This window comes from Stegodyphus dumicola, chromosome 5 (genome assembly GCF_044657685.1).
Source record: "Stegodyphus dumicola isolate Sdum_Otavi_A_Nest chromosome 5, ASM4465768v1".
In the NCBI taxonomy this organism is placed as follows: Eukaryota; Metazoa; Arthropoda; class Arachnida; order Araneae; family Eresidae; genus Stegodyphus; species Stegodyphus dumicola.
Genome location: NC_140772.1, coordinates 212,788,858 through 212,816,533, shown reverse-complemented (window position 1 = coordinate 212,816,533; position 27,676 = coordinate 212,788,858). Strand labels below are relative to the sequence as shown.

The following is a 27,676-nucleotide window of genomic DNA, read 5'->3' as shown; positions in this document are numbered from 1 at the left end:
ACACTGGCATATTTTCACAGACTGGCATATTTACTACATTGTGTATTGCACAACAACTCTATGAGACTTTTCTTTCATCTTTTGGAAATAATAAAACTTATTACTATTATCTACACTTCTTACACTAGAAGAAATCGGCCCTTCAAAAGACTTCCTAGCTTCGTTGTATAAATTATCTAGAATTTTCAGGACTTCAGTTGAAATTTGAAAATTTACAAAGATAATTTAACTGCTCGATTTGACGAAAAGTTATAATTATCTTCGAAAAGTGTGATACTGTTGCCTGTTTTCCATTTTAATAGGACCACGTTTTGCAATTTTGTAGAGACATTAGGTACTTTGCAAGCCGGAAAGATGAAAAATTAACGCCTTCGCCAGGAATCGAACCACGGAATATACATATATTCTAATATATACGTATATTCTAATATATTACTTTTTGCTATAAAAAGTGAGTTGTTTTAAAAAAATTTTAACTCATAATGCCAGGCGAAATGGCAACACTAGTCATTACTATTTTATTACATTTAAAAGGTATAATATTTATAAATTAGACTAGCATTTGACTTTATTCGTATAATGTAAAGAAATGGGAAGTTTTATATTTCTTTGGGTAGATTATGATATCAAAATATTATAAGTCATATGAGAAAGATTTATAGCTTGGCATTAATTTTCCATTACTGTATATATTTAACATGATTCAAATCGTACTTACGTGAGCCGTTAACACCAAGAAGCTGAAGATCAAAGTTTTGATTCCCATTTTGGCACTGATGGTCAACTGGACCTGTAGCCATACATATTGCAAAGCGAGTGAAGTGTTGATGTCTCATCGATGCAATGTATTTGTTTAAATACTCACTTAGTCACCGTACATTCATAACCACAATATCGTCATCATGTGATGCTTTTTCGTATGCTCCATTTCATTCTTTTGGTTAAGAATTTTTAAAATCGTTGATAATTACCAAGAATGACAGAATTTGGTTAAAAACGGTTGAGAATTTTCGAAGCTTTGAAAATTATGCGTCATAGAATTTATATATACACAGAATTCCAAATACAGCAAACGTGTTTCACCTGCTGCATAAAACATGCCGATAAATTTCTCCCATTTCTGAATTAAGAGTGAAACGATATAGTGAATGCCAGAACAGCCGTTGGCCTACATACAACTCACCGCGCAAGTTACTGATCGCATCTCGTAATGTGCGTTTGAGTCAGAGCCTGAAAGCGCTTCCAGCAAAGCGTGTTTTCACTTTTTCTCCTCCAGCAAAAACTTTTCAGTGGTGGCGCCATCTGTTGTCGAATTCAAAACCTATAGCCTATATTCTCGAGTTTTCTTATTGTTAAACATTTGCATACACTATAAGGGGATTAAAAAAAAGTCTGAAAAGTTTCAGATTTTAAATTACATCCAAAAGGGCATTATTTTAACATTTTGTGTGTTACATTTATTTATTAAATATCATGTTCTTCGCACTTAAACCATAAAATTCAGTTCAAGAGCAATAACGCAAAATAATTTTAAATTGAGCATATCTTTAGAATTTCCGATAAACAATTTCGCGTGTTGGAGATAAAAATGCCTTTTTCTGTACAACGTTGCCATTGCTCGCTTTGAAATCCTTGAGTTTGTTAATCGAAAATTCATTAAAATTTTACAAAATATAAAATCGATAATAAAACAAATTCCAAATTTAAAATTTGCGTCTCCAGATGCCCATATTCGCAGGAGGATTACGTTGTTCAAAACTGTGTGGCTCTAGGTACCGTGACGTTATCACAATGCGAGAAATATACTTACATTTATGCAGATTCTTCACTATTTAATTTCTTTAAATATAATGTAGGGAGATAATATTTGGTGGCAACAATTTAAAAAGTGAAACAAGGCTTGTAGTGAATCGACACAAAATGCCCAAACGAATGAATGGTCCTTCTGGGCAAATTGCGTCTTTGGACTAAAAAGTAAGGAGAAAAATTAGAAATAAAATGTTTTAGGAAATATTTGAAAAAGTGTTTACGATAAATTATAGCAAAAGATATGGCGCAGTGAATTTTTTCTTAAACAACGTTTTTTTAAATCGTGTAAAAAAAGTTTTTAAATAATAATTTCATTTTGAAAAAATAAGGTGGCAAAACATTCTAGTATGAAAATTAAAAAAGGCTAATTATTTGTTTCGAAATAGAATATAATTATTTGTTTCGAAAAAGAAATTAAAAATAAAATACAGGTTAATTGATGTTAAAAATAGTAATAATTAGCGACGAGAATCAACATAATGTGCATGAATTAACAGAAATATCGTTTCGAAGGTTAGAACCATCTTCTTCAACTCACAGGTATTGAAATGACGGCCAAAACGCGTGTGCATATGATGTAACAGCACACTTTTATTAACAAAATTGTAAACAAAATGCAATTAGGAAATAGGTCTTTTTGAGAAGCTGGTGGTAAACAGGAATTAGAAAGTAGAATCCTTAACCACAACCGAACGTTTTTTACGACCGCCTTTAGGAAATCTGATTCGTCAAAGAAGAATATGTTTTTGAATAATTTTAGATGTGGAGCAATGAAAAATGTGATTAATGTCAAAAAAAGCTTTACGATTTTACTTTTCATTTTTCTTCTTTCGTAATGCTCTTTAATACGAAATTCCAAGGCTCTTCTTCGTTGACCAATAAGTAAGTGAATTTTTAGCCCAAAGAGGCGTTAACCCAGAAGAGCTGTTAGTCTCTATACCAAATATTATCGCTCTGTACTATATTTAAAGAAATTAAATAATGAAGAATCTGCATGAATGCATGTATGTTTCTCGAAATGTGAAAAAACAACGCTGCCTAAAGCCATCATACTTTTAATAACGTATTCCTCCTCCCGAACATGGGCACCTGGAAGTCGAATTTGGAATTTCGAATTAGTTTTATTATCTATTTTATATTTTGTAAAACTTTAACGAATTTTCGATTAAAAAACTCAAAGCGAGCAAGTGACAACATTATACGTAATAAAAGATTTTTATCTCAAATACGCGAAACTGTCTATCGGAAATTCTAAAGATATACTCTTTTTAAATATTTTTAACCTAAAGAGGCGTTAGCCCAAATGTTCTGGAAACGGCTCTCGAAAGCTTACGTGTGTGTAACTGAAAGACTCCCCTCTAGGCGTCATATAAAACCTTTTAAAGAAAGAAAATAAAATTGAAGCTTTCAGATTTTTTTTTTTAGTCCAAAGGGGCAATTTGCCCTGACGGGCTATTATTTTCGTTTCGGCGTTTTTCGTTGGTTCACTTTAAATGTCGGATTCACTTCAAATTGTTGCTACCAAATATTAGACTCCGGTTGTAACAGCTTTAATATCGTTTTTAATCTCTCGTGCATTTGAAATAGATGAATAATAAATAATGTACAGATTACTGGCAATATTGAAATGTAGGCTCGAGAGCTGCATGCATTTTCTCGCACGAAGCATGTAATTTTTTTTTTTTAAATAAGTTATAGAATATGTTTTCTCTTCTTGTTGTATGTCGCCATATTTTTGAGTGTTAAATAAAGTTTTCTTCTGTGTTCCATCATTGGAGTTGCTTCATATCGACAAAGAAGCATCACAGTCTTAATTATTTTGGAGGCACCAACCAAGATCGAATAATCGTGCGTAATTTTATTTCATTAGTTCATCACTGAACATAATATTAGTGATACCAGATTATTATTTCCTGTGAATATTGAATTGCTTTATTTTATTAGTTCATCACTGAACGCAATATTAGTGATACCAGGTTATTACTTCCTGTTGATATTAAATTGCCTTATTTTATTAGTTCATCACTGAACGTTATATTATTGATACCAGATTATTACTTCCTGTTGATATTAAATTGCCTTATTTTATTAGTTCATCACTGAACGTAACTTCCTGTTGATATTGAATTGTCTTATTTTATTAGTTCATCACTGAACATAATATTAGTAATACCAGGTTATTACTTCCTGTTAATATTGAATTGCCTTATTTTATTAGTTCATCACTGAACGTAATATTAATGGTATCAGGTTATTACTTCCTCTTAACACTGAACTGCCTTATTTTATTAGTTTATCACTTGAACGTAAACTTAGTGATACCATTTTAATGCTGTTTCTACTAGAGCTCAAAGGAAAAGAAAAATAGCTGAAGAGCAGATCTTGGAACCGATGAAGGAAGAAAATAAAGCATCCAGAGATGTATTTGAAGAAGAAGTTAAATCACCAGAATTAAACGTGGAAGATGTTCACGAAAATTTGAAAAACGATAAAGAAATTAATATTGAGAATCATTTTGCAATGCAGCGTTATCATCATCTTTCGACTTTTGATTTAATATCAAAGCCGCTACTAATAAACGAAGAAAACAATTGTCGAAAGCAAATGACAAATGAATATTATCCGAAAGGCACAGATGAACTGAGGAAAGGCTTTGCTGTGAATTATAGCCAAGGAACTGTTCCACCATGCAAGAGATCTAGGCGCCGTCAAGAAAAAAAAAAAAAAAAAGAAGACTAATTTGAACACTGTCCATTTTCTTCCTATTTAAATGTGGTGTAAAAATATTTGTTTAAAATTTAAAATTTTCGGCCTGAAAATTTGGAAACTTATGAGAGAAGTTACCTTTTCTCTTTAAGCAAATGAGCAAGCCGAGCTTATTAAACTGTCAAATTTTACAGAACTTTACCCTTCGGAAAAAGTCTCTCCGTTGGGGGAGAGGTTGTAACAGCTTTAATATCGTTATTAATCTCTCGTGCATTTGAAATAGATGAATAATAATGTTACGAATTTGGTATTTAAAAAGCTAATGTTAGTTTAATTATAAATTAAATGGTTTTATTTCTCGCGCAGTGCAGCGCGGGACGAATATTAAAAGAAAGCTAAGCCGGAAAATTGAAAATACAAGAGCGCGTGCATTAAATAAATAAATATCTCTTTTTGATTTCGAGAAAGTACTGGAAAATTCTAGCGCGTGATTTTAAAATCTTATAAAAGGAGGAAAACATCTCAGTTTGTAGTAGTTGCTTAGTTTGTTGTTGTTTAGAAAACTGCTGTTGTTGATTATAGCGAATTCGCGGATTAGCGTTCTTTAGCTGTTTTGAATTACGTTCTATTGTACATTTAAGTAGTTAAAAGATAACTACTGTGAGATATTATAATACTGCATGATAATTTGAGAAAATTTAAGCATTTTTGTTGTGATAATAATAAATTTTGTTTATTTTTCATCGGACTTGTGCATTCTTTTCGTAACGAACCCGTACGCACGCAACAATTTTTGGTGGCAGCGGTGGGATATTGAATGCCAATAACAAGAGCGATGGAAGAACAATTCAGGCAAATGATTACTGCATTTGCTGCTTTCCAAGAAAAGATGGAAGGAGCCGTCAACTCCGTTAAGGAAGATATAAAAGCTGTACAAGAAAAGATGGATGCTGGTCAAATATCCGTTAAGGAAGAAATGAAATTCTTAAAGACGAGATGAAAGCCGGTCAAGACGAAATGAAAAGAGAAATTACCTACGCAATAGAAAATAACTTTGAGGCTATGGAAGGCAGAATAGACGCGGTTGAAATTAAAGTTGGACAAATTGAAGAAAACGTTTCCTCTGTGAAAGCGCAAATAGAAGACAGAGTTTCGGCCGTGGAACAACAAATAGGTTACAAAGTTGATTCAGTCAAAGAAGAAATAGAAGGAAGAGTTTGTTCCGTTAAACAACAAATCGAACAACAAATTGATGAGAGAGTTTCTGCAGTTGCCAAAGAAATGGATACTTTAAAGAAATTCGTAGCGTCGGCAGGGAGCGGGAGTGATGATTTTAAATTCTTACCAATGCCTGCTCGTCCACCTCTGAAGCTATCCACATATGATGGGAAGACCTCCTGGCAGGTGTATAAGACACAATTTTCTATCGTGGCGGATGCGAATGGATGGGATTCCCAAGCTAAGGCCTGTCATCTCGCCGCTTCTCTAAGAGCCGACGCAGCGGATATCCTTCAGACTCTTCCCGAAAACAAAAGGTTAGATTTCGAAGCTCTGTCCGGCGCCTTGGAGTTGCGCTTTGGGGAGAAGTGTTTAAAAGACTACAGCAGGCTCCAATTAAAATCTCGTCAACAGAAGCCTACCGAAACACTTCAGGAGCTCGCCGCGGATGTTGAAAGGCTGTCCCATCTCGCCTTTTCGGAATGCCAGACAGAAACAAGGGAAATCCTATCCTTGCAATACTTTATCGACGGCATCCGAGATACTGAAATACAGAAAGCTCTACGAATGGCGGATGTTAAAGATTTAAAAAGCGCTCTGTTGTACGCCGTAAAAGTCGAGGCAGCCCAGCAAGCAACTCGTAGAGATAGCCACCCAGTCAGAGCTGTGTGAGTCCACGAGCCAGTGGATCAATTGATGGCTCGTTTAGATGATTTATCCAGACAAGTCGATGCTTTGATACGGAGTAGCAGTGAGAACAAAGTAGCTGTAAGGTGTTGGAGATGTGGTAGTGAAGGTCACCTAAGACGGAATTGCAGAACACCCCAGGGTACGGAATATAAATCAGATGATTTTACCAGACAAGTCAGTGGCTTGAGACGGAACAGAAGTGAAAAGAAACCGATCCTAAAGTGCTGGAACTGCGGAGGTGAAGGCCACATACGAAGAAACTGCAGAACACCCCGAGGTACGGAAAATAAGACCATTTCCCAGCAACGACGCAGTAAACAAATTAGTGACCATATCGAGGAACGGAGTTTGCCAGATAATGAAAAACCTTGTTTTAAAGCGCTTAAAATTTATACAGTGAGTGGCAATAGTAACGGAATGTCCATTAATGGGAATATCGATGGAGTTCCTTGCAATATGATCATTGACACAGGAGCTAATGTTACCATCATTAGGAAAGATTTAGCTGAACAGTTTAAAGATAAACTTATTTGGACGCCATCCTGTGTTACCCTTCAGACTGCGTCTGGTGAAAAGATCGACATAGCTGGGAAGTTAAACGTGAAAATCACATTTGGAAGTGCTGCCTACCATCACACGGCATATGTGGCGGATATTACAGATCCATGCATACTCGGATTGGACTTTTTAAGGAAATACAATTTTTCCTTAGACTTGAAAAACAACAAACTGCTTTCAGGATCTGAAGACATGACTATCCATCCTAAGAAGGGATCCTCACCTGGAAATGCCGACGCTTTGTCCGAAAGAACCAGCTCGAGAAACAGCCGAAATCATGCTAGGGTCGAAAAGAAACACCAGACTACCAGCTATTCTCCATCTCAGATGCTCTTCGGTCGAGACCTTCGTCTGCCTTGTGACCGCCTGTTTCATCGCCGTACGGATGCGCCTTCATCGCCTGAGGAACACATCCAAGATGTCAAGGCCCGTTTTGAAGTGATGCACCGTTCCGCACGAAAGCGAGTGAACTTGGCGACGGAGAAAGTGAAGACCAGATACAACGCGAGAGCTACTGAACATCAATTCCACGAAGGAGACAAGGTGTGGTTGTGGAATCCGACTCGACGGAAAGGACTTTGTCCGAAATTACAGTCACCTTGGGATGGCCCATACACAGTTCTAAACAGGCTGAATGACGTCGTGGTTCGGATTCGTAAGTCTTCGAACTCTAAACCTAAAGTCGTTCATTACGACAGGTTAGCTCATTACTATGGCCATAGTACGTAATGTAAATAATTGTAAATAGTATCAGACCATGGTCCTTTTTGTTTTTAAATGTGTATTTGATTTGATTTGTATTTAGTATTTGATTTGCATTTAGTATTTGATTTGTATTTAATATTTGTTTTGTATTTAGTATTTGATAGCATTTGATTTGTTTAAGTTAGTTATTGCATTTATTGTTCATGTTGTTTGATATTGTAATGTAATGTTTATGCCACAGTTGTAAGTTTAGCTTCCTGTCCAGGAATTGTACTGCCCGGGACGTGCAGTCCTTGGGAAGGGGGCAGTGTTACGAATTTGGTATTTAAAAAGCTAATGTTAGTTTAATTATAAATTAAATGGTTTTATTTCTCGCGCAGTGCAGCGCGTGACGAATATTAAAAGAAAGCTAAGCCGGAAAATTAAAAATACAAGAGCGCGTGCTTTAAATAAATAAATATCTCTTTTTGATTTCGAGAAAGTACTGGAAAATTCTAGCGCGTGATTTTAAAATCTTATAAAAGGAGGAAAACATCTCAGTTTGTAGTAGTCTCAGTTTGTAGTAGTGTTGTTGTTTAGAAAACTGCTGTTGTTGATTATAGCGAATTCGCGGATTAGCGTTCTTTAGCTGTTTTGAATTACGTTCTATTGAACATTTGAGTAGTTAAAAGATAACTACTGTGAGATATTGTAATACTGCATGATAATTTGAGAAAATTTAAGCATTTTTGTTGTGATAATAATAAATTTTGTTCATTTTTCATCGGACTTGTGCATTCTTTTCGTAACGAACCCGTACGCACGCAACAATAAATAATGTACAGATTACTGACAATATTGAAATGCAGGCTCGAGAGCTGCATGCATTTTCTCGCACGAAGCATGTAATTATTTTTTTTAAATAAGTTTATAGAATATGTTTTCTCTTCTTGTTTGTATGTCGCCATTTTTTTTTTTTTTTTTTTTTTTTTTTTAGTGTTAAATAAAGTTTTCTTCTGTGTTCCATCATTGAAGTTGCTTCATATTGCCAAAGAAGTATCTCACTGTATTATATTTAAAGAAATTAAATAATGAAGAATTTGCATAAATGAATATATGTTTCTGGCATTCTGATAAAACAAGGGTAACTAGAGCCATCCAGTTTTGAATAACGTACGTTTCCAATTTGGATTTTGTTTTATTATCTATTTCATATTTTGTAAAGTAATTATAAGTTTTTGATTAAGAATCTCAACCATTTGATTATCTATTTCATATTTTGTAAAACTTCAACGAATTTTTGATTAAACAACTAAACGATTTAAGAGCAGTCAGTGGCAACACTCTACAGGGGGGGGGGAAACTTTTTATCTTCAGGGCCCGGAACTGCGTATCGGAAATTCTAAAGATATGCTCATTTGAAAATTATTTTGAGATATTGCTGTTGAAGTGAATTTTATGGTTTAAGTGCGAAGAACGTGATGTTTAATAAATAAAGGTAACACACAAAACGTTAAAAAAAATTCCTTTTGGGCGTAAATTAAAATCTGAAATCTTTCAGAATTTTTTTTTTTATTAAATATTATTTCTTTCTGTATACTTAACTCGATCGAGAACGCGTTTCGATTATCTGCCTTTTTTAATATGATTTATTTTCAGTAAATATTAAACCACGCTGACAAAGTATATCGCAGATACCCCAGGAGATGATATCCCTAATGGAATCTTTAAGTATCGATCTGCGAAATCTATTAATAAGAAAATTTAAACTTTTGTAAAATACTTACTATTTTATAAATAATTAATGGCGAGAAAAGAAAATTATGGAATTCTTTTGCTAAAATCATTATAATTATTTAAATGAATATTTTTTCCTTGCGTTGAGATGAAAATTTGTTGTATTTTAACTGATATCGGCTGTTAGAAACATTTTCTTGGCTTTGACATAAAAATTTGCTGTATTTTAATCCGATAGAATAATTGCGATATTCTCATTGGTATACATGCAACTTTAATAGTTTTCAAAACTTTATTTTGGAAACCTAGTGAGAGTTTTAACATTTCATGCGGTATTGGTAAATTAAAAGATTCGCTTTTGCGAATGACAAAAAGGTAATTGTAAATCGTTAAAAATGGTATTGTCATGTGATAATAAATTATATGATCATAAAAAAGCGTAAATATATTATATAGGAGAAAAAAATAAAAGAATTATTTGTCATGTAGAGAAAGTACCGGTCCTTAAGAAATATTAAAAATGATTATTAAAGAAAACACGAACTAAAAGTATTCGGATTTGCTAACGCAATAATTCTCGCATACGTTAATAAGTAAAAACAGAAGTTTCCCGAAATTACGTAGATTACTGATTCACAAAATTTAATCAAAATAAATCAAGTGGCATATCAAAATAATTTGATCAAAATGAACCAAGAGATATATGTGAATACAAATGATATTGTTGAAAATTAGACTTGAAAGAGTTAGTTTCAAAATTTTCTGTGCTAAAAATTTCAGGAAAGATTGGCCTCAAAATTATTGCGTGTAAAGTTTGAATTAAAACCATTTAGGTGTTGAGAGTGTCATTGATAAATAATCAGTCGTGGACACCGAAAAGTAAAAAAGGGATATGTTTAGCAAATTTAAATCTTTGTTGAATAAAGTAAGAGGTAATTATTTACTACAGAGATCCAACACACTTTTTAGTCGAAAGGGGCTTTGTCCCTGGGGGACTATTGTTTCAGTTTTGCGATTTTGCGCCGAAACACTATAAATGGCTATATCACTTTACAAACTGTTGCCACCAAATATTATCGCCCTGTATTATATTTGAAGAAATTAAATAAGGAAGAATCTGCATAAATGTATGTATGTTTCTCGCACTGTTATAAAACAACGGTACCTAGAGCCATCCAATTTTGAATGGCGTAATCCTACTGCGAATATGGGCATCAGGAAACCCAAATTTGAAATTTGGAATTTGTTTTATTATCGATTTCATATTTTGTAAAACTTTAACGAATTTTTGATTAACAAACTCAAGGATTTCAAAGCGAGCGATGGCAACGTTGTACAGAAAAACCGTTTTTATCTCCAACTCGTGAGACTGTGTATCGGAAATTCTAAAGATATGCTCAATTTAAACTTATTTTGCGTTATTGCTCTTGAACTGAATTTCACGGTTTAAGTGCGAAGAACATGATATTTAATAAAGGAAGGTAACACACAAAATATTAAAAAAAACAACTCTCTTGGGGAGATGTGAGTGGACAGTCGTAATTGTAATATGAGATGTCTGCTGAAGAAACTTAGGGATCGCAGGAGCATTTGACGTTTTGATGGCAGAACTTGCTAAGGTAGGGTGGAAATCTTCCGTGAATTGTGAAAGCTTGCTGTAGATAGAAAAGCCTCTTGGTGAAGACCACGGGAAAAGAGCAATTATGGAGAAAGCTTGAGACTCTTGGTGGAAACCACGGGAAACATTGAATAGGTGTGTCGACGGGTGTCTGAGTCATCCCAGTGAGCTTGCCAGATAGACATGAAGGCGCAGATCTTTTGTTTGGCAGCGAATATGGAGAGTGTGATCTCCGAGTCGATGGAAGGGTGACTTGTGGCTTCTTTAGCTAAAGTGTCAGCAGAGAGAAAGAACATTAATAGTCTTTCTGTTTTTTATTATCATACAATATTGAAGAACCAGCGTTGCATGTTTCCCAAATGGCTCGCACAGACACACCGCAATTATTTTTTTTCAAGCATTTCCACTTTTTTGTGTGATCTGCAGCAGAGAATATTTACATGTTACTTTGCCTCTTTTCTTTGCTGAATGCATAATACAGCAGGAATTCAATTATAAAATGAGAAGAAATAATCAGGAATATCTGTTAGCCCGCGCGAGTAGGACCCAAAAGCTGTTTCTGGTGTATGGCGCTATAATAATTAGGGGGCGCCTTTGGAAAAGAGTGGTGGGATAACATAGTAAATTTGAAAGATGCTCTCGAATTCATGCCGAAAATTTGAAGAACCGATTATCAATAGCCGAATTTTTCGACGTAAACCTCTATAAGCACTTTCAAACATACAGATATTTCACGTTCTCACATCAAAGTTCACATCAAAGTTCTCACATCAGAAAATATTGTTCCCAGATCTAAATATAATGCTCAAATATATATAAAAAATTCTGTTCCAGACTCTACATTTGTTTAAGAATATTTCGATCGTTGTCTGAAAGGAGTTGTTCTTGGGACTGAAGAGTATTAAGAAGCATAACATACGTAAAGATCGTTCCAAAGGTTCCTAGAATTAAACTTCTTTTAATAGGAACGATTTTCCACACTGTTAACGTTATCTCCTGTTTCATACTCTCATGAAATCTCTGACGAACTTTGTTTGACCACGTTGATCTTCGCATAAGTTTTTGTGCTGCAGAACAGACATCAAGAGACGCTTCGAATACGAGTGAGCCAGATATAGTTACGGCAAGGAAAGCTAAAATGCTCAGTATAAAGTGAAATGAAAGTTGAACAGCATCTATCATCGCGTAGCATTTTAACGATAACAGGAAAAAGATCATACTTGCGCTAAAAAGCATCACAGAAAAGGCATTGAAAGATAGTTTATTATCAATTTTTTCGGCAATATCCATCAATAAATCATAACGGTGTATGATGCTTTCATTAACTGTGTATTCCCCGTCTCTCATAGATTGCGCCAAGTTTCTTATCGCTTCCTTTAGTTGGTAGTAAACTAACGCATACAGCATCGAGAATGTATAGATTGGCATAAAGGAGAAAAGTAGTACTGCTGGTCCATAGACCAGTTTTATTATAATCATAGGTTCATACTGTAAACTCAAAATATTGGAAAGCATGTGATTTACCATGCTCATACCATGATAGGAGAGAACACATGAAACAGTTTCGATCAAAATAGTTAAAATAACCCAGCTGTAAATGCAACATTCACTTGCATTACTGGTTTTACAACACAACTGCATTATGATATTTATTAGTTTCTTTAAACCATTTATTTTGAACAACAGAGCAACTTTATGTATAATGATCACTACAAGCATGGCCACATAAACCATAGTCCAGGTAACATTTCTTTTCGATACATAAAATATTGCCGTAAAAATATGGATTAGGTCAGTGGAATATGATACCCCTTGAAACAAACGTTTAAGAAGATACATCACTTTTCTGCTTTTGGAAAGGCTTCTGTTACTAAACATCCCGCTAATATAAAAGAGCACAGTTACGACTCGATACAGTGATTTAATTTTGCGATTCATGATTTTATTTTTGTAATTCAAGATATTTGTATATCTTTCACACGTTGCTGCTGGGTAAATCTGCGTGGAAATATACTTTAATTTTGCTTTGATGTATTCACTAAACCATTCGATATGTCATTATCTGCGGATTGTAGTAAAATGTGTTTTATTTTAGCTTCCAAGTGCTCATTAATACTTTCACTGCATCCTTTTCTACAGCCTAAAAGAAAATATACTTTATATATTATTCTGAGTGTTCATTAAGACAATAAACGTACTTTAGTTTTGTTTTCAGAGACTCATTAAGACGTTCAATATATCATTTTCTACAGATTGTAAATAACAGTACTTTAGTTTTGTTTTCAGATGCTCATTAAGACGTTCAATATATCCTTTTCTACAAGTTGTAAATAAACGTACTTTAGTTTTGTCTTCAGATACTCATTAAGACGTTCAATATATCCTTTTCTACAGGTTGTAAATAAACGTACTTTAGTTTTGCTTCCAGGTGTTATCAACTCGTTCAGTATTTTCTTTTGTTCAAGTGGCTTCGAGACGTTCAGTAAGCCGCTCCGTATATCCTTTTCGTACAAGAAAATTTTATCATATGCTATTGTGGTGTAACACTGAATATGTCAAGCCGATTACTTGAAAGTCCTGTGATCGACTCCGGACCAGACCACAGTTTCATTTGAAGAAATTATCGCTGCAAGAATTTATAGTTACTAAAAAGTTCATTTTTTAAGTTCAGTACTTATTTCTTAACTTTAACATTATTTATTCAATCCCCTGTAATGAGGAATTACGCAGCAGGGCACAATGTTTTCTGAGATTAAGATCTAGTGAAGATTTGGAAAATGAGATAGTTAGAATTTTAAATCTGGTGCTGGGAGCAAAATCAGTTTAGATTTTATTTGAAGTACTGTTTAAGAAGAGTTAGCGTTTTGACGAACTAAATCGTTTCGTCCTTATTATTCGAAACTATTACTACTGCAAGTCGGCACTAAAAACTTCATGTTTTCCCTTTAAATACGAAAACTGTATTTTTGACCAATGTTATCTTGCTACACACACGTTACTGTTAGAGCTATTATAGCAAATCAATTAAATCTTCTGCAAGCAAAATCAAATCGGACAGTAAGATTAAACTGAGTAGCTCAGAAAGATATACTGATAAAAAAATCGATTCAGCATGTCAAACAAACAGTTTGTGTTTTCTTAGTAAATAGTTTGCAATTATCTTAATGTTTCTAATTTCTTTATTGTTGTGTTAGAAGAAGTCTCTGCTTGACATTTGTTATTAATTTCATGAATTGGTTTATTTATGCCTTTACCAGGTACAAATCACTAAATGAAATGAATGAATCAATAAATATTATTTTTTGATGAGCATTTTCAAATATTTTGACGATTGATTAAAAACGCTATATCAGTTTTAAGTAATTTAAATCAACGAAAATAAAATTAAAAACAGGAGAATCGCTCAAAATAGCTTCGATAACTAAAATTCTAGGTATTTCGAATTTGAATAAACGGAATTCTCTTGATCATTGCGAAAAAAAAAAAGGGGTGACAGTTCTATACTTCCCTTTCCACTGGGCCCATTGACGAAATTCAAACTCCGTTTTTCATGTCTCAAAAGTGCGACTTAAGATATGTATTAAATTTATATAGCATTGTTCTACCATAGGTATTTTGAGAAAAAATCGGATTTTTCAGAGATGACATGCCTATTTTTTTTCCCAATTTTCGGTTCTACGGCTCAAATTATGCCTACATAATAAATTTTGTAAAATTTGGTGCGAAATTTACGGAGAAATTCAAAACGTTATCAGTATGTCGAATGTATTTTAAATTTAAAATCAAGCCGAAGAATATCAGAGTCTATAAAGTTGGTGATCAGATTGAAGGTTACTCAAGGTCAACCAAGATGTCAATGAATCGGGCAATAGAGTAAATTTAGATAACTTCTAAATTAAAATTAAAATGAAGCATATAGATCTTCGTCCGCGATAAATTGTAACCTACAAATTTATAACCATTTATAATTAACTCATAGGCCACTGTTGAGGAGCAAAGCAGTAAACTAGATAAATATTAAAATTAAAATTAAAACCTAGCATACCGATACTCATCAAAACTGCATATCACTGATAGCTTATAAGCTGGATTCCTTAAGGTCAACCTAAATGTCACCACTACGGGTCCATGCAACAAACTTAAATAACCTTCCAGCACGCGCATATGCGTAAAATTTACGACAAATTCAGTTTTTAATGCAAATTTTTCGCATATCGAAGCTGAGACGTCTGAATGTCATTTCTATTCCTCCTTTCTACCCTTCCCCACATCATGGAATGTGCCAACAGGAAATCATTTAATTTTTTTTTTTTTTTTTTTTTTTTTTTTTTTTTTTTTTTTTTTTGCTGGGCTTTTGTGCTACGTGGCAGCTTTTTTCTAAAAGTTACGACACGCGCGTGGCCGTGGTTAAAAGTTCGGAAAATATTTTTTTCCCAAATATTTTGTAATTTTGCGTTATTAATTGCCGTGTATTATTTTGAGTTGAATACATTTGGCTCTGTAAATTTTATATCGGTTTTCATGACAAAAAATATGTGCAACTGATTTTGCTCGCATGCTTCAAGAATTACCCGATGAAGAAAAGGAAACCTTTGGATGGGAGAACAATAGCGATTTCCATTCCTTATTTTCTTTTACTTCTGTTTTTTAGAAATAAATAAAAATATTATAGTTAGTTTAAAGTGCGTTTTTGTAACCAGTAAGAAGTAAATTTCCTTGCAGAAGTAAGTAATGCTAAACTTACTTTTTTTTTCTTACCAAGGTGTTTACCTTTTTTATTTGTCTATACTTGCCTTTGATGAATATTAAAATTAGCTTCGATTTTAAAATATAATTATTAAATAATAAATTTAAAATTTTCTATAATGAAATACATCATTGCGTTTTCATCTCAATAACATGCGAACTTAAAAATATTTGACTTTTTAAATATGATATCATTAGTATTTTGCATGTATAAGATTAATATTTTATTTCTTAAAAAATTTAGTATCAATATTCACTCATTTCTGTCGATTTTCGTGCCAAAGACTGCAAAATAATGGGTGTTGTAAAAAATACGAAGCTCGTGTTTATGTAAAATTGCCAAGCGCGCTTGCTGGAAGGTTAAATTAAATTAGTGGAAGATGCACTAGCACCCGTCAAAAGTTTGATTCATTGGTGCCTGTTAAAATTGTTAGTGGGAAGGTAAGATATTCGTTGAAAACTGAGGCCCAACTTTCGAAGGACAGAGAGAAGTTAGTTGGTTCGTGAGAAGCAACTGAGAAGTGAGGTGGCAATATTCAGCTGATGTAGGAGAGTGTACAGTAATAAATTTACTCATCTGTTAAAAAAAAAAAAAAAAAAAAAAAAAAAAAGGAGAAATTACTTCGTATGTTCCACATTTACGAGCATATCTACAATTTGTAGGCTAAGTTTCTTTTTCGGAAAAGAAGTTCATTTGAAATTTTCAGCAAATTTAAGAGATTCGTTGAATAAGGAATCAATGCTGTGATCTATAATCTGAGAGAACATTTTCTCGTTCTAAAAGATGAACTCAGAGGAACATTACTGTATCTTATAGTTTTCGAATTTCGAAGATGCACTAGGAGTTGCACTGATTTTCGTTAATTTTCTTTTGAGAGGAACTTTGTATTTCATAGCTCTCTTTTTCTTAAAACTTCCTAAATATTTGGAAGTTTCAGTTGTTATCCGTAACCGCGAAAACTATACGGTGGAAACCATACCCGTGGAATTATCCGTACCCGTGAAATTATCCGTACCTACGGAAATTATACCACAGGTTTCCGTACCTGTGGGAAATTCGAAAATGATTCTCAAGGGAAAAGAAAAAAAATGGATTTATATTATTTTTTGAGTTAATATATATGTGAGTTTTGAGTTAATATGTATGTGAGTTGCTCTGCTATATACTTGAGGTACCTGGAATTATTAAAGTAGCTGAGTTGCCCATGTTCATGCATGTGATATCTGAAGCACCTTGCGGGTAATTTACCTGTTTTATATGATTTTGCCTGAATCGTCAAAAGCAGGAACAGCTTGATACAAATATATTTCTACTAGTACATGGAATTTCCACAAAGAAAATAGTGAGGTTTTAACTAACCTTTCATGGTTCCTCGTAAACTGCTTAACTTTCATTCTGATGATCTTAAGAACAGACAATTTTTTGATAGCGTATTCCTCAGTGTAGGGTTTCTTCAGTATCGGGGGAGTCGGTGGATGGTAACTTTAAGGGGCAAACCTTTTTCAGTGGAAGAACGTTGTACTGGATGTCTAAGTTTTCGCTGATAACTAGTCGCATGATTTCTTGCATCTGCTTTATTGAAATCAAGTCGGATTTCCAACGGCAGTAAAGTTTTACATCGTAAGCAGTTCCATTATTCTCCACTGTACATTTGTTCTAAAGCAAAAGATGGCATTAAGTTTTTGTAAGGTGGATGAACTTAAGTTAGCACTATCTCCTAATTTCATCTCATTGGATTCTACTTCAAGGGAGGTAAATTTATTGGTGAAGGAAGGTTTGGGAGCTTTCCAACAAGAGAGTGGGGTTTCATTGCTTTCCTAGGCGAAATCCAGCGGTTATCATTGCAGGGTTCTTTATCATCAATGTTAGTATCGTTAATAATGTTTAAGTATAACAATGATAAGCAATAAATAACATTAAAGAAATACAAAAAAATTCTGAAAAGGAATGTATAATTAATAATATTTTATCTCATGTTTTCAAGAGAGAACAGTATACTTGTTGAAAAATATTTACTTGTTTAAACATAAAAAGAACAAATTAAGACTCATAGAAACACTTTTAGCTCAAAACATTTTAAAACAAAAATCTGTCTTAAACTACTAATGAGATACATTCCGCAAGAGAAGAAGAGGAAGAATGACCTTGTTGTTTACATTACCTATACATAAGTCATGTGATCTCTGAGGTCATCTGCATTGTTTGTTTACATTAGCTATACATAAGTCACGTGATCTCTGATGTCATCGGAATGTATCTCATTCTTATTTGAAAAATAACTTATTCTTTATTATAGTACGAAAGATTTACCGCGCGAAAAGCTACTTACGATGAAAAATCTCTACATATAATAAAAGAAAGAGTCTGTCTGTGTGTCTTTCGTTCGCGCTTGCCGTAAGCTAATAGACCCGCGGCTACGAAATTTGGTACATAGGTGCATCTAGAAAAGAGGCAGTGCACTTCAAAGCGATTTTTCCGAAATTGGAATTGGAATTTTTTTTTATTTTATGTTTTGTGATGAAATCGTATCATTTTGAGACATAATGGGCTATAGGAAAGCGAGATTTTACTCTACACACTCCATTTTCACATCGTCATGAAACGTAGGCACTTAGCTATTTTACGAACTTAAAATAAATTTCGTGCTTCAATAAATCTATTCAATATGAATTTATTTAACAAAGTGAGCTTAACACCTTTTCAACGGGATTTTTTCTAAAATAGTTTATTTTTAAAAATGTACAGTTTATTTTTCTTTGATTTTTGGACATGTTAAACTTTCATCCTTGCGACTGCTTTAAAAAAAAAAAAAAGAGTTTTGGAAAAATGATAATATTTTGTATTTTTTAAAAAAAAATTTAAATGAAGCTTCCGAGTACACTTCTCACATCTTTTAATGGGATTTTGGCAACAATTTTCCTTTCTTATTGTTGTTGGTAGATTTTTGATGAAATCACATCATTTTGAATAGTTTCATTCTTTTAGGAATATGGGTCTGGCAAAAAGTTTTCATCGTATTTCTTATGTCACTGTTTTTAAGAGATTGGCATATTTCATTGTCATTTATATATATATATATATAATACATTTTAATTGATTTTTTTTTTGATAAAGTTGTTCTGTAGAATAAAATTCTGCGCGGAATTTTATGTTTTTTGAGTTGCTTTCATGTTATTGTTTGATTATTTCACTGTTTGTAAGATATTGAGAAGTTTTGCATGATTTTTTTTCTTCAACGGAAAGTTGGTTAATTTTTTTATTAGATAATTAATATTTGTATTAAGGGATATAGCTTATTTCATTGTTATTTTTTTCTCTTGAAAATATAAGATAAAATATCATTAATTATACTTTGCTTTTCAGAATTTTTTGTATTCTTTTATGTTTTTTATTCCTCATTTCACTATTTTTAAGATACTGAAAAGTTTTGAGTGATTTTTTTTAGGAAACAAGGTTCTTAACCTCCTTTATACCATTTGAGTTCTTAAGATTTTGCAAAGGAGTTGGTTAATTTATTTATTAGGATAATTAACATTTGTATTAAGGGATATTGCTTATTTCATTGTAATTTTGTTATACGTAATAACTTTTTTTTATGAAGTTGTTCTGCAGAGTAAAATTCTACGCAGTTTTTAAATTTAACGTTTGGTGTTTCCTTCAGCCATTTTTCTGGTACATTTAAAAGCCAGACGAAGGCTGGCAGCGAAGCTGCTAGTGTTAAATAAAGCTTCTATATGCTTTATTTAACATTTTTCAGTGTGTTTATCACATAACATTGGCAAAAGCCAACAGTTAGTCTTTTTTTTATTTTTATTTATTTTTTTTTTTTTGATTTAAACAGAAAATTAACAAATGGATAAGTAATGAAAGAAAATCCAATCATATCTTTATATTATGAGAAAGAACTCACGGAGAATGCTATAACAATAAGATTTATTGGTGCATTTGCAATTCGCCTTTACCGTTTTACCGTTTATAAAAATAAGGCAAAGCAAGCAATGTAGTTTTTATTTTTTTAACAAACAACCACATTTTCGAATCTAAATGACTATTTGCTTAAAAATACAGATACGTTCGAATGATGTGTCGGCTGCCCTTGTTTAGTTCTTGGTATACGCCTGTAAAAGATTTATCATTTAATTATTCGAAATGTGTTAATGCTGCTCTGCAGTGTTACAGACATTTAAAAATTTGCTTTAAAAGCCATACAAAGAGTGAAAAAAAATTAATAATATAAAAAAAATAAGTCTGAAACCTTTCAAATTTTATATTACATACAAACAGGCATTTCGTTTTTTCATTTAGAGACACATACACGTTTCGAAGGCTTTTGGGCTAACGCCCCTTTGGGCTAAAAATGTATAAAAACTACATATCTTTAGAATTTCCGATAGACAGTCTGTCGCGCTGGAGATAAAAAATTTTTTATACTCTGCAGTGTTGCCATTACTCGCTTTGAAATCGTTGAGTTTTTTAATCAAAATTCATTTAAGTTTTGCAAAATGGGAAACAGACAATAAAACAAATTCTAAATTCCCAAAGTCGGGCTTCCAGGTGCTAATGTGCGAGTGGAGGACAATGTTATTCAAAATTTGATGATTCTAGGTGCCGTTGTTTTTTCACAGTGCGAGAAACATGCATAAATTTATGCTGTTTCTTCACTATTTAGTTGCTTTGAATATAATACCTGCGATAATATTTAGTGGCAACAATTTGAAAAGTGATACACCGCATTTAAGCGATTCAACGCAAAATGCCGTTTCGAATCTAATAGCCCTTCTAGGCTAACGCGCCTTTCGTCTAATAATGAATTAGTATTTGAATACGATCTTTTTTCGAGCGACGTAATAGCAACTATGAGTAGAAGGTTTGACTTAGCGTTTATGGCAAAGCACACTAGGGCTGTCTGCCTAAGGGGAAGGTTGCCTTTGTGGAGGCATTTCTGAGGGAACTCTTTCATATACACGTTACACATGGGAAAAACCATGAAACGCCCATTCGCCTGAAATCGAACCCAGGTGGGAACCACAAGCGTTCGCTGAATTTAGCTCTCGGCCACTGGTAGGTTTAGTCGTGGGTAGAAGGAATTATGTGTTTAAATTATGATAGGTATGATGCACTTAAATTAATCCATACTAGTTGGTGATTAATTTGATTTAGGTTTGGAACGACTTAAATTTTTTTAAATCTCATCTGAGTCTGATTACGTTCCAGGATATCTTTCACGTTTATTTTAGGTTAGAAATTCCTTTAGTGAAAGTTTTCAAAAAATTTTGCTTTCATGCATTTATTATCCATGAGAACTAACAAGTTATAATACTGAACAAAACGTTAAGATTTTATTTTTTTTCCACCTCGCGGCATTGCAAAGCGTAATTTCTAAGAAGATTAAAATTTGGTAAAGCGTAATATATGATTAAAATTTAATTACTCTGTGCCTGCTTAATAAAGCTAAAATAAAGTCAACCTTTATTTTAGCTTCTCATTACTACACATAATTTATAATTTTAAATATGTGCATTAATCTAATAATCTACTAAAATTTGAAGCATTACTGTAATAAACCATATGTATTTATAATTGTCAAATATTGCATAACATGGTACACAACGGTTTGATTTCATTTGCTGTTATTTTTATTTTTTAATGCAAATTATTTTGCTAAGGTAAAGGTAATTTAATAAAATAAATTTAAGCAAAATAATTTTTAATGCAAATTATTTTGCTAAGGTATGCCTTAGCTTTAATTTAATATATGAGAGAAATATAGGGAATTGGTAACCGTGTAATCCAGCAGATGGCAGCACTATTTTGCAACAATTATTTGAAGTAATGTTTTCGATACGTTTTTATGGTGAGTGTGTAATGAGGGAAAACTTTTTAAAAAAAGTAATGAACTATGTATATAATTTAATCTGAATTATTAATAATAATTTAATTACGATGAAATTATTTCCAAAAATCATTCATGACAATACTGGAAGTGGTCATATATGTTTACTTTCAGTAATATGAGCATTTCGTGTCACTATAGCTCAATAGATGGCAGCACCAGGCAACACGCAGAGTCGCAAGTTTCTTCATATTTAAGGATTTTATCATTTTCACATTTTTTGATCGTTTAATAACCTGAAATAATTTTCGAAATTTAATAAAAAATTACGAACTAAGAACTTCTCTGAAATTTTAGGTTTGGTTCTGAGTTCCAATGGAAGTGAAATGCCCAGTGTACAATTTTATAATTTTATAAATGTTTGTGTTTCTTTTCCATTTGAAAAAAAAAAAAAAAAAAAAAAAAAAGAATCTTATTAAGAACATTGCCGAATTATACTGCATATTTGGAAGTATAATATTGCCATTTTGTAAGCATGATAAGCGTAATATTTACAACTTTTCCACTCCTTCTTATCTGAACATGAAGAAACAACATAGTTTCAAATCACATAACATGTCTAAACTTAGAATTTTCGCTCTATAATATCTCATATAAACAAATATTTTGGCATAGAATCAAACACTACTTAAATCATAATTTTCTAAAACGTTTACCGTGACTTGGTATTAATCTTTTAAAGAAACAATGTTCTGGGTTCAAGTTTCGGAGAAGGCATGGATATTTTGTAAATGTTTGCGCGGCATGCGGGCACTCTAAATATGCGGAGAGATGAAAGTCTTTCCGAGAGGGTGCTGGTAGGGCAAGAGGTGTGTGAGAACCTATGACCAGTCCCTCGGAATGCCCTCCATCAAAATAAGGGGCGGAATTGAACAAAGTCGTACTGTCACCTGTACGATGCTCAAGGCTCTTGCCAAAAGACAGGCGCAATCTTGCACTTCTTGCCACAATGAATTTCGTGGACTTGTTCTGATATTACTATCAGACAAGTGAGATAAGTCACAGCAACATAGTAATGTCTTAAGTATATAATGTCGTTTCTTCTCAAGATTGAAAAAAAAGTAAAATTCTAATTTTCTCTGCATATTTTTATCTCAGAATCTTATGAAATGTGGCATCACAACAATTTAATTATAATAATAATAATAAGACATAGAACCACGTTACCTGCGCTGCTTACAAGTGAGGGCATATGACCCTTGAAGTACTCGTTTATGGACATTAAAGTTAAAAATAGGAAATTTCCTCAATAACTTTAGAACTGATTTTTTATTCGACAATAAACAAAGTGAAGAGCATTTCAAAAAGAATCTTCACGGTATAGGATGTAATATTACATATTTTGCTCCTGAGTCAGTGGTTCTCCATTTTTTACCAGTATTAAATTTTCGAATTTGTAATTCTGTGAACTTTTCTAATACTTTATAGATACAGCTTCTTTTTATTTAACCCGTGCGAAATATGAAAATACAGGATGGGGCTAGCTAACTATAAAATAGTTAACTATAAAAGTTGCTAGTTAACTATAAAATAGATAAGTCTTGATATGCGTGAGTTCATAAGGAATAAAAAAAGAAAATTTGAAATGTTTCAGATTTTAAATTACCTCCAAAGGAGCGTTTTTTTAACATTTTGTACGTTACATTTATTTATTAAATATCACGTTCTTCGCAATTAAACCAGAAAATTCAGTTCAACAGCAATATCGCAAAATAGTTTTAAAATGAGCATATCATTAGAATTTCCCATACAGAGACTCATGCCCTGGAGATAAAAATGTTTTTCTGTACAACGTTGCTATCGCTCGCTTTGAAATCCTTGAGTTTGTTAATCAAAAATTTGTTAAATATTTACAAAATAAGAAATCGATAATAAAACAAATTCCAAATTTCAAATTTGGTCTTCCACATGCCCATATTCGTAGGAAGATGACGTCATTCAAAATTTGATGGCTCTAGGTACCGTTGTTTTACCACAATGCTAGAAATATACATACATTTATGCAGATTTTTCATTATTTAATTTCTTTAAATATAACACAGGGCAATAATACTCTGTGGCAACAGTTTGAAAAGTGATTCGTCGTTTGTAGTGAATCGACGCAAAACCGCAAAACGAAAACAATAGTTCTTCAGGGACAAAACCCCTTTGGACTAATGAGGACTGCTTTGAATTTTATGAATTTTCTAAACTTAAGAGTATTATAAATTAAAAGAATTTTCATAAAAAATTAGATAAATTACATAAAATGGGGCATTTTTAATGTTCTAACATGCACAAAAAGTGGTAAAGGACTTGAGCGCGTAATAGCAAAAAAAAAAAAAAAAAAAAAAAAAAGTACTTCGTCTTTGAAATATCAAATAAGATTTAAATGTAATAACTTAGTATCTTTTAAAATGGTAAGGATGCATTAACGATTAAAGTCAGGACATAATGACAGCTGGTCAGGAGATTCCACTTCGGAAGTAAACATTCCGGCTATATGTAACTTGTATGGTCGTTTTGCCTGTGTATAAAATATATGAGCTTATGGCAAAACAAAAGAGAGTTCTATCTGTCTAAAGAGGAAGATGCCTTTGGGAAGGATCTTTGAGGAAAACTGACTCGCATTCAGGTTAAACGTGAGAAAAACAACGAAACACCTTCTCCGAGATTTGGACTCGAGTCGCATTACCAGTGTTCCACGATCTTATCGCTTGACTGCTGTTTTTCCTTACAGTTCCCTCGACGAATGCATCACTCCCACATACTTTGTCATAATTAATTAACACCTTTTTGAATATTATATTTCCCATCCCAACTGCCATGGAATATCTGAGTACTGTAAGTTTGGATTAATTGTTCCTATTTTAACTCTACTGTACAGAATATTTCTTCCCCTCCCTTTTTTTTAACATTCGATATTCGTTTAACATTGTTTATCTTACTAGAACTTTTAAAGTGACACATGAAGATTATTGTAGTCATACGATTTCTGAAGAGCTTACTTATATTAATACTAAACTATCGGGCTATCCCCCCCATATGAAGCGGGCTGAGACCAAAGTTGTAAGTTTTTTAAGTTCTATGTACTGAAAAACTGAAAATAAAAAGAACTATTAATTTAATGTATTGTATACAAAGTTGCTAGCTGCGACGAAAGAAAAATTTATGAGTTCTATGTACACCTGAAAAAAAAAAGTGCATAAAAACGTTTCAATATGAATTAAATCAGTTCATTCTTTCCAAGCAAAAACCAATCGTAAACAATTTTTTGGGTACCAAGCCAGGAAACAAAAACTTTAGACACTTCAGGTTAATACGTACACGTATGAAGCCATGATTTAAATTTGAAGAAATAGAACAACTTTTCTCAATATCAACAAAAGAATTAATGTGGCAAAATCATATCGTGTCATTTGTCTTAAACAAAATAGTTACCAACAGCAGGTATTTATTTAAAATGCTGACATTAACGAAACATTTTCGACATTCAATTACGTCACATGCAATCGCGTGCTTTCTTTCAACGTTAGAAAATGATGCCACTTTTATTTCATAGCTTGTAAAATTTGCAAGTTTTTTATAAACAAAACTTAAAACTGTGACTATTTGAAAGCTGGCAGTGGCAACACTTTTCAAAATAAAGCAGATTTCTATCTCCAGTGTGCGAGAGTATTGCCACTCGGAAATATGAGGGCGAAAATTAGCGTTTTCAGAGTTTTTATTCAATATTTCTGCTGATTAAAATCGTACGAAGATGAAAATGGCTGAAATGGCTTCTCACCAATGTCTGGAATCTGGGTTTACTTCTCTCGAAACTCCAATCCCCGCTGTTCCAGAGGAGATGACGTCACAGGCAAGTAAAAAAAAGAAAAAAAAAAAAAAAAAAAAAAGGGGGAGAGACAGACGAGCACAAATTTAACAGATTAGTTTATCTCCTTTTAATAAGGCAAACATAAAAAAAAAATTAGAAAGAGCAAAGAATGCAACTCAAAGTTCTGAAAATCAGTCAATCCAATCTGAAATATAATATTCAAAAAGGTGTGCAAAGGTAATGCATGTTTACGTATTTTAAGCCAATTCTTGTATAAAATTTTTATCCACTTTCGGTTGAATTTGCGTGACCATTTCTAATAGTTGATCTATGCTGTTTGAATAGCTATAATCCGGAAATTAAAGCAGATATTTACAAAAGATAGTTATTAACAATTCATAGTACATCGATCGTGGAAGAAAAAACCATACTTGCGCTTAGGTAGCTATCCCATTTATCGATAAACGATCACGATTATGTACAGATAATTTTTATCGATTCTTTCGACCTCTGTAGCCTTCTTCGAAATTTTACCACATTCCGGGTTCAGATGCAAAGGTGTTAATTGGGTCAACACTTATTTGATATCTTTGATGTCTTCATCAGACCACCACCTTGACAAGTAGCCTTCATTAAAGTCCTGGATGCAAGTCGGCGAGTCCCACGGGAGCCCCCAAATGGGGCAATTATTTTAAGAGTGCGTGCTGTGATAGACGCGGCTTTGAATTTCGTGGGTGTAACCAACTTTGATCTTTAGTTTGAGGCATGACCTTTAAAAGCTAAGGCTGTAAGGTATTAACAGGGGAACGATATGCTGGGCATCAAAAGGCTTTGCTACACCAGCCCGCGAAAATAGACCTTTTTTTTTTTTTTTTTTTTTTTTTTAACTTTAACACTGCCATGTTACATAACGATGCAAAACGAAAACGCGAACTAAATTGTTATTACAAATGTAATACGTTTACAACGTCGTAATTTAGGGAAGCGTAAGATACTGTTTTCACCTCTTGTTATGCAATATGGCATTTCATGTGACGTAAAATTCAAAATTAGTCAAGTGCTATTTCCAACCTTGGTAGAGTTTGACCCTCTGATTTTCCCACAAATCACTTTTCCTCGTACTATTAATCATTTTGCATTACTATCACGATCCTATTGATAAAAGTCAGATGTAGGCACCGTTTCCGTGTATAGCTTATTAAATTACACATACATTCTCTGCACTTCATTCAAACTTATATCCTCCAATATTCTACCTTGATTAAACAATCTCTCAACACAAGTTGAAAATGACATCAAAAATTGCAAATTTTTTAAATTAAATATCCCGTTAAGTTTTCGTCGCATGGTAATCAAACTTTTTTATAATCTTATTTTTTTATAAATAGCATAAAACTTTCCCAAATATAAACATCGGAAGCGAGAGACCGTAATAAAAGTTAGATTTCGCTATTTTGTTAAAAATAATTTTTCTTTTTTAAATTTAATGTGGCGACGCTAAGTCTACTTTGTGTTTACTCGTCAGTTGCGTGCCCGTATCTCCAGCTGTAACCGCAAGTGGGTACAAAAACACTTTACGTCTCGTCGTCGCCGCGGTTGCTCAGATTTCTTCCTTCAATGTATTTATCATCTGGGTTAATTTAATGCGTAATAGTTATGTTATAGTTAAAGGTTCCAACCCTGTTATCCAGAACTAGAAATGAATACATGTATGGTTCTGCCACTTGCAACAAAGAAGGGAGAAGCACAAGTAGGTGTTATAACAATCAAATACACAAAATTTCAACGCCCTTCGGCTGATTGTTTTTCAGTTATACGAGAAACGTACGGACGTACGTAGATATGTCACGAAAAAAATTTCTTTTACAATCCGTTTGGGATAAAAGAGGTTTTTATTCTATCCGTGTGTACAGAAGTCATGCAAAAAAATCGTCGAAATGGATTCGCGAATGGTCAAAATGGATATTTCCATTGAAATAGGGTACTCGAAAATTTTCGCAAATAAGATACTTCCTTTACTTGGTAAAAGAAAGTAAAAATATAACTGAATTTAATAATAATTGTTTAATAATAATTTACATTCTTTTGAAGACTTAACTAATTTGTTCTAACAGTTTGGCAAAATTAGTTTGATCGAAAACTTTGGTAGTTAATAATTTTTACAATTTTGCTTAAATTTTACTCAACTAAAATAAATTTATATTCAGTTTTATAGTAATA

At 32.9% G+C, this 27,676-nt stretch overlaps 2 protein-coding genes across 6 annotated transcripts in view; one reads left to right on the top strand and one right to left on the bottom strand.

Moving 5' to 3' along the window:
- LOC118184641 (tyrosine-protein phosphatase 10D-like) overlaps nucleotides 1-1,216 on the bottom strand; it is a 222,332-nt gene extending 221,116 nt beyond the window's left edge. For all 3 annotated transcript variants that reach the window (XR_004757464.2, XR_004757465.2, XM_035354344.2), the window contains exon 1: nucleotides 719-1,216. Coding sequence is in view for 1 of the 3 variants with exons in the window: in XM_035354344.2 (XP_035210235.1) it covers nucleotides 719-766 (48 nt within the window). In the remaining 2 variants the exon portion in view is untranslated. The remainder of the gene's footprint in view (nucleotides 1-718) is intronic.
- The window catches only part of LOC118184643 (uncharacterized), a 343,022-nt gene that overhangs the window by 175,440 nt on the left and 139,906 nt on the right, over nucleotides 1-27,676 (top strand). The gene's annotated exons all lie outside the window — the stretch shown is intronic.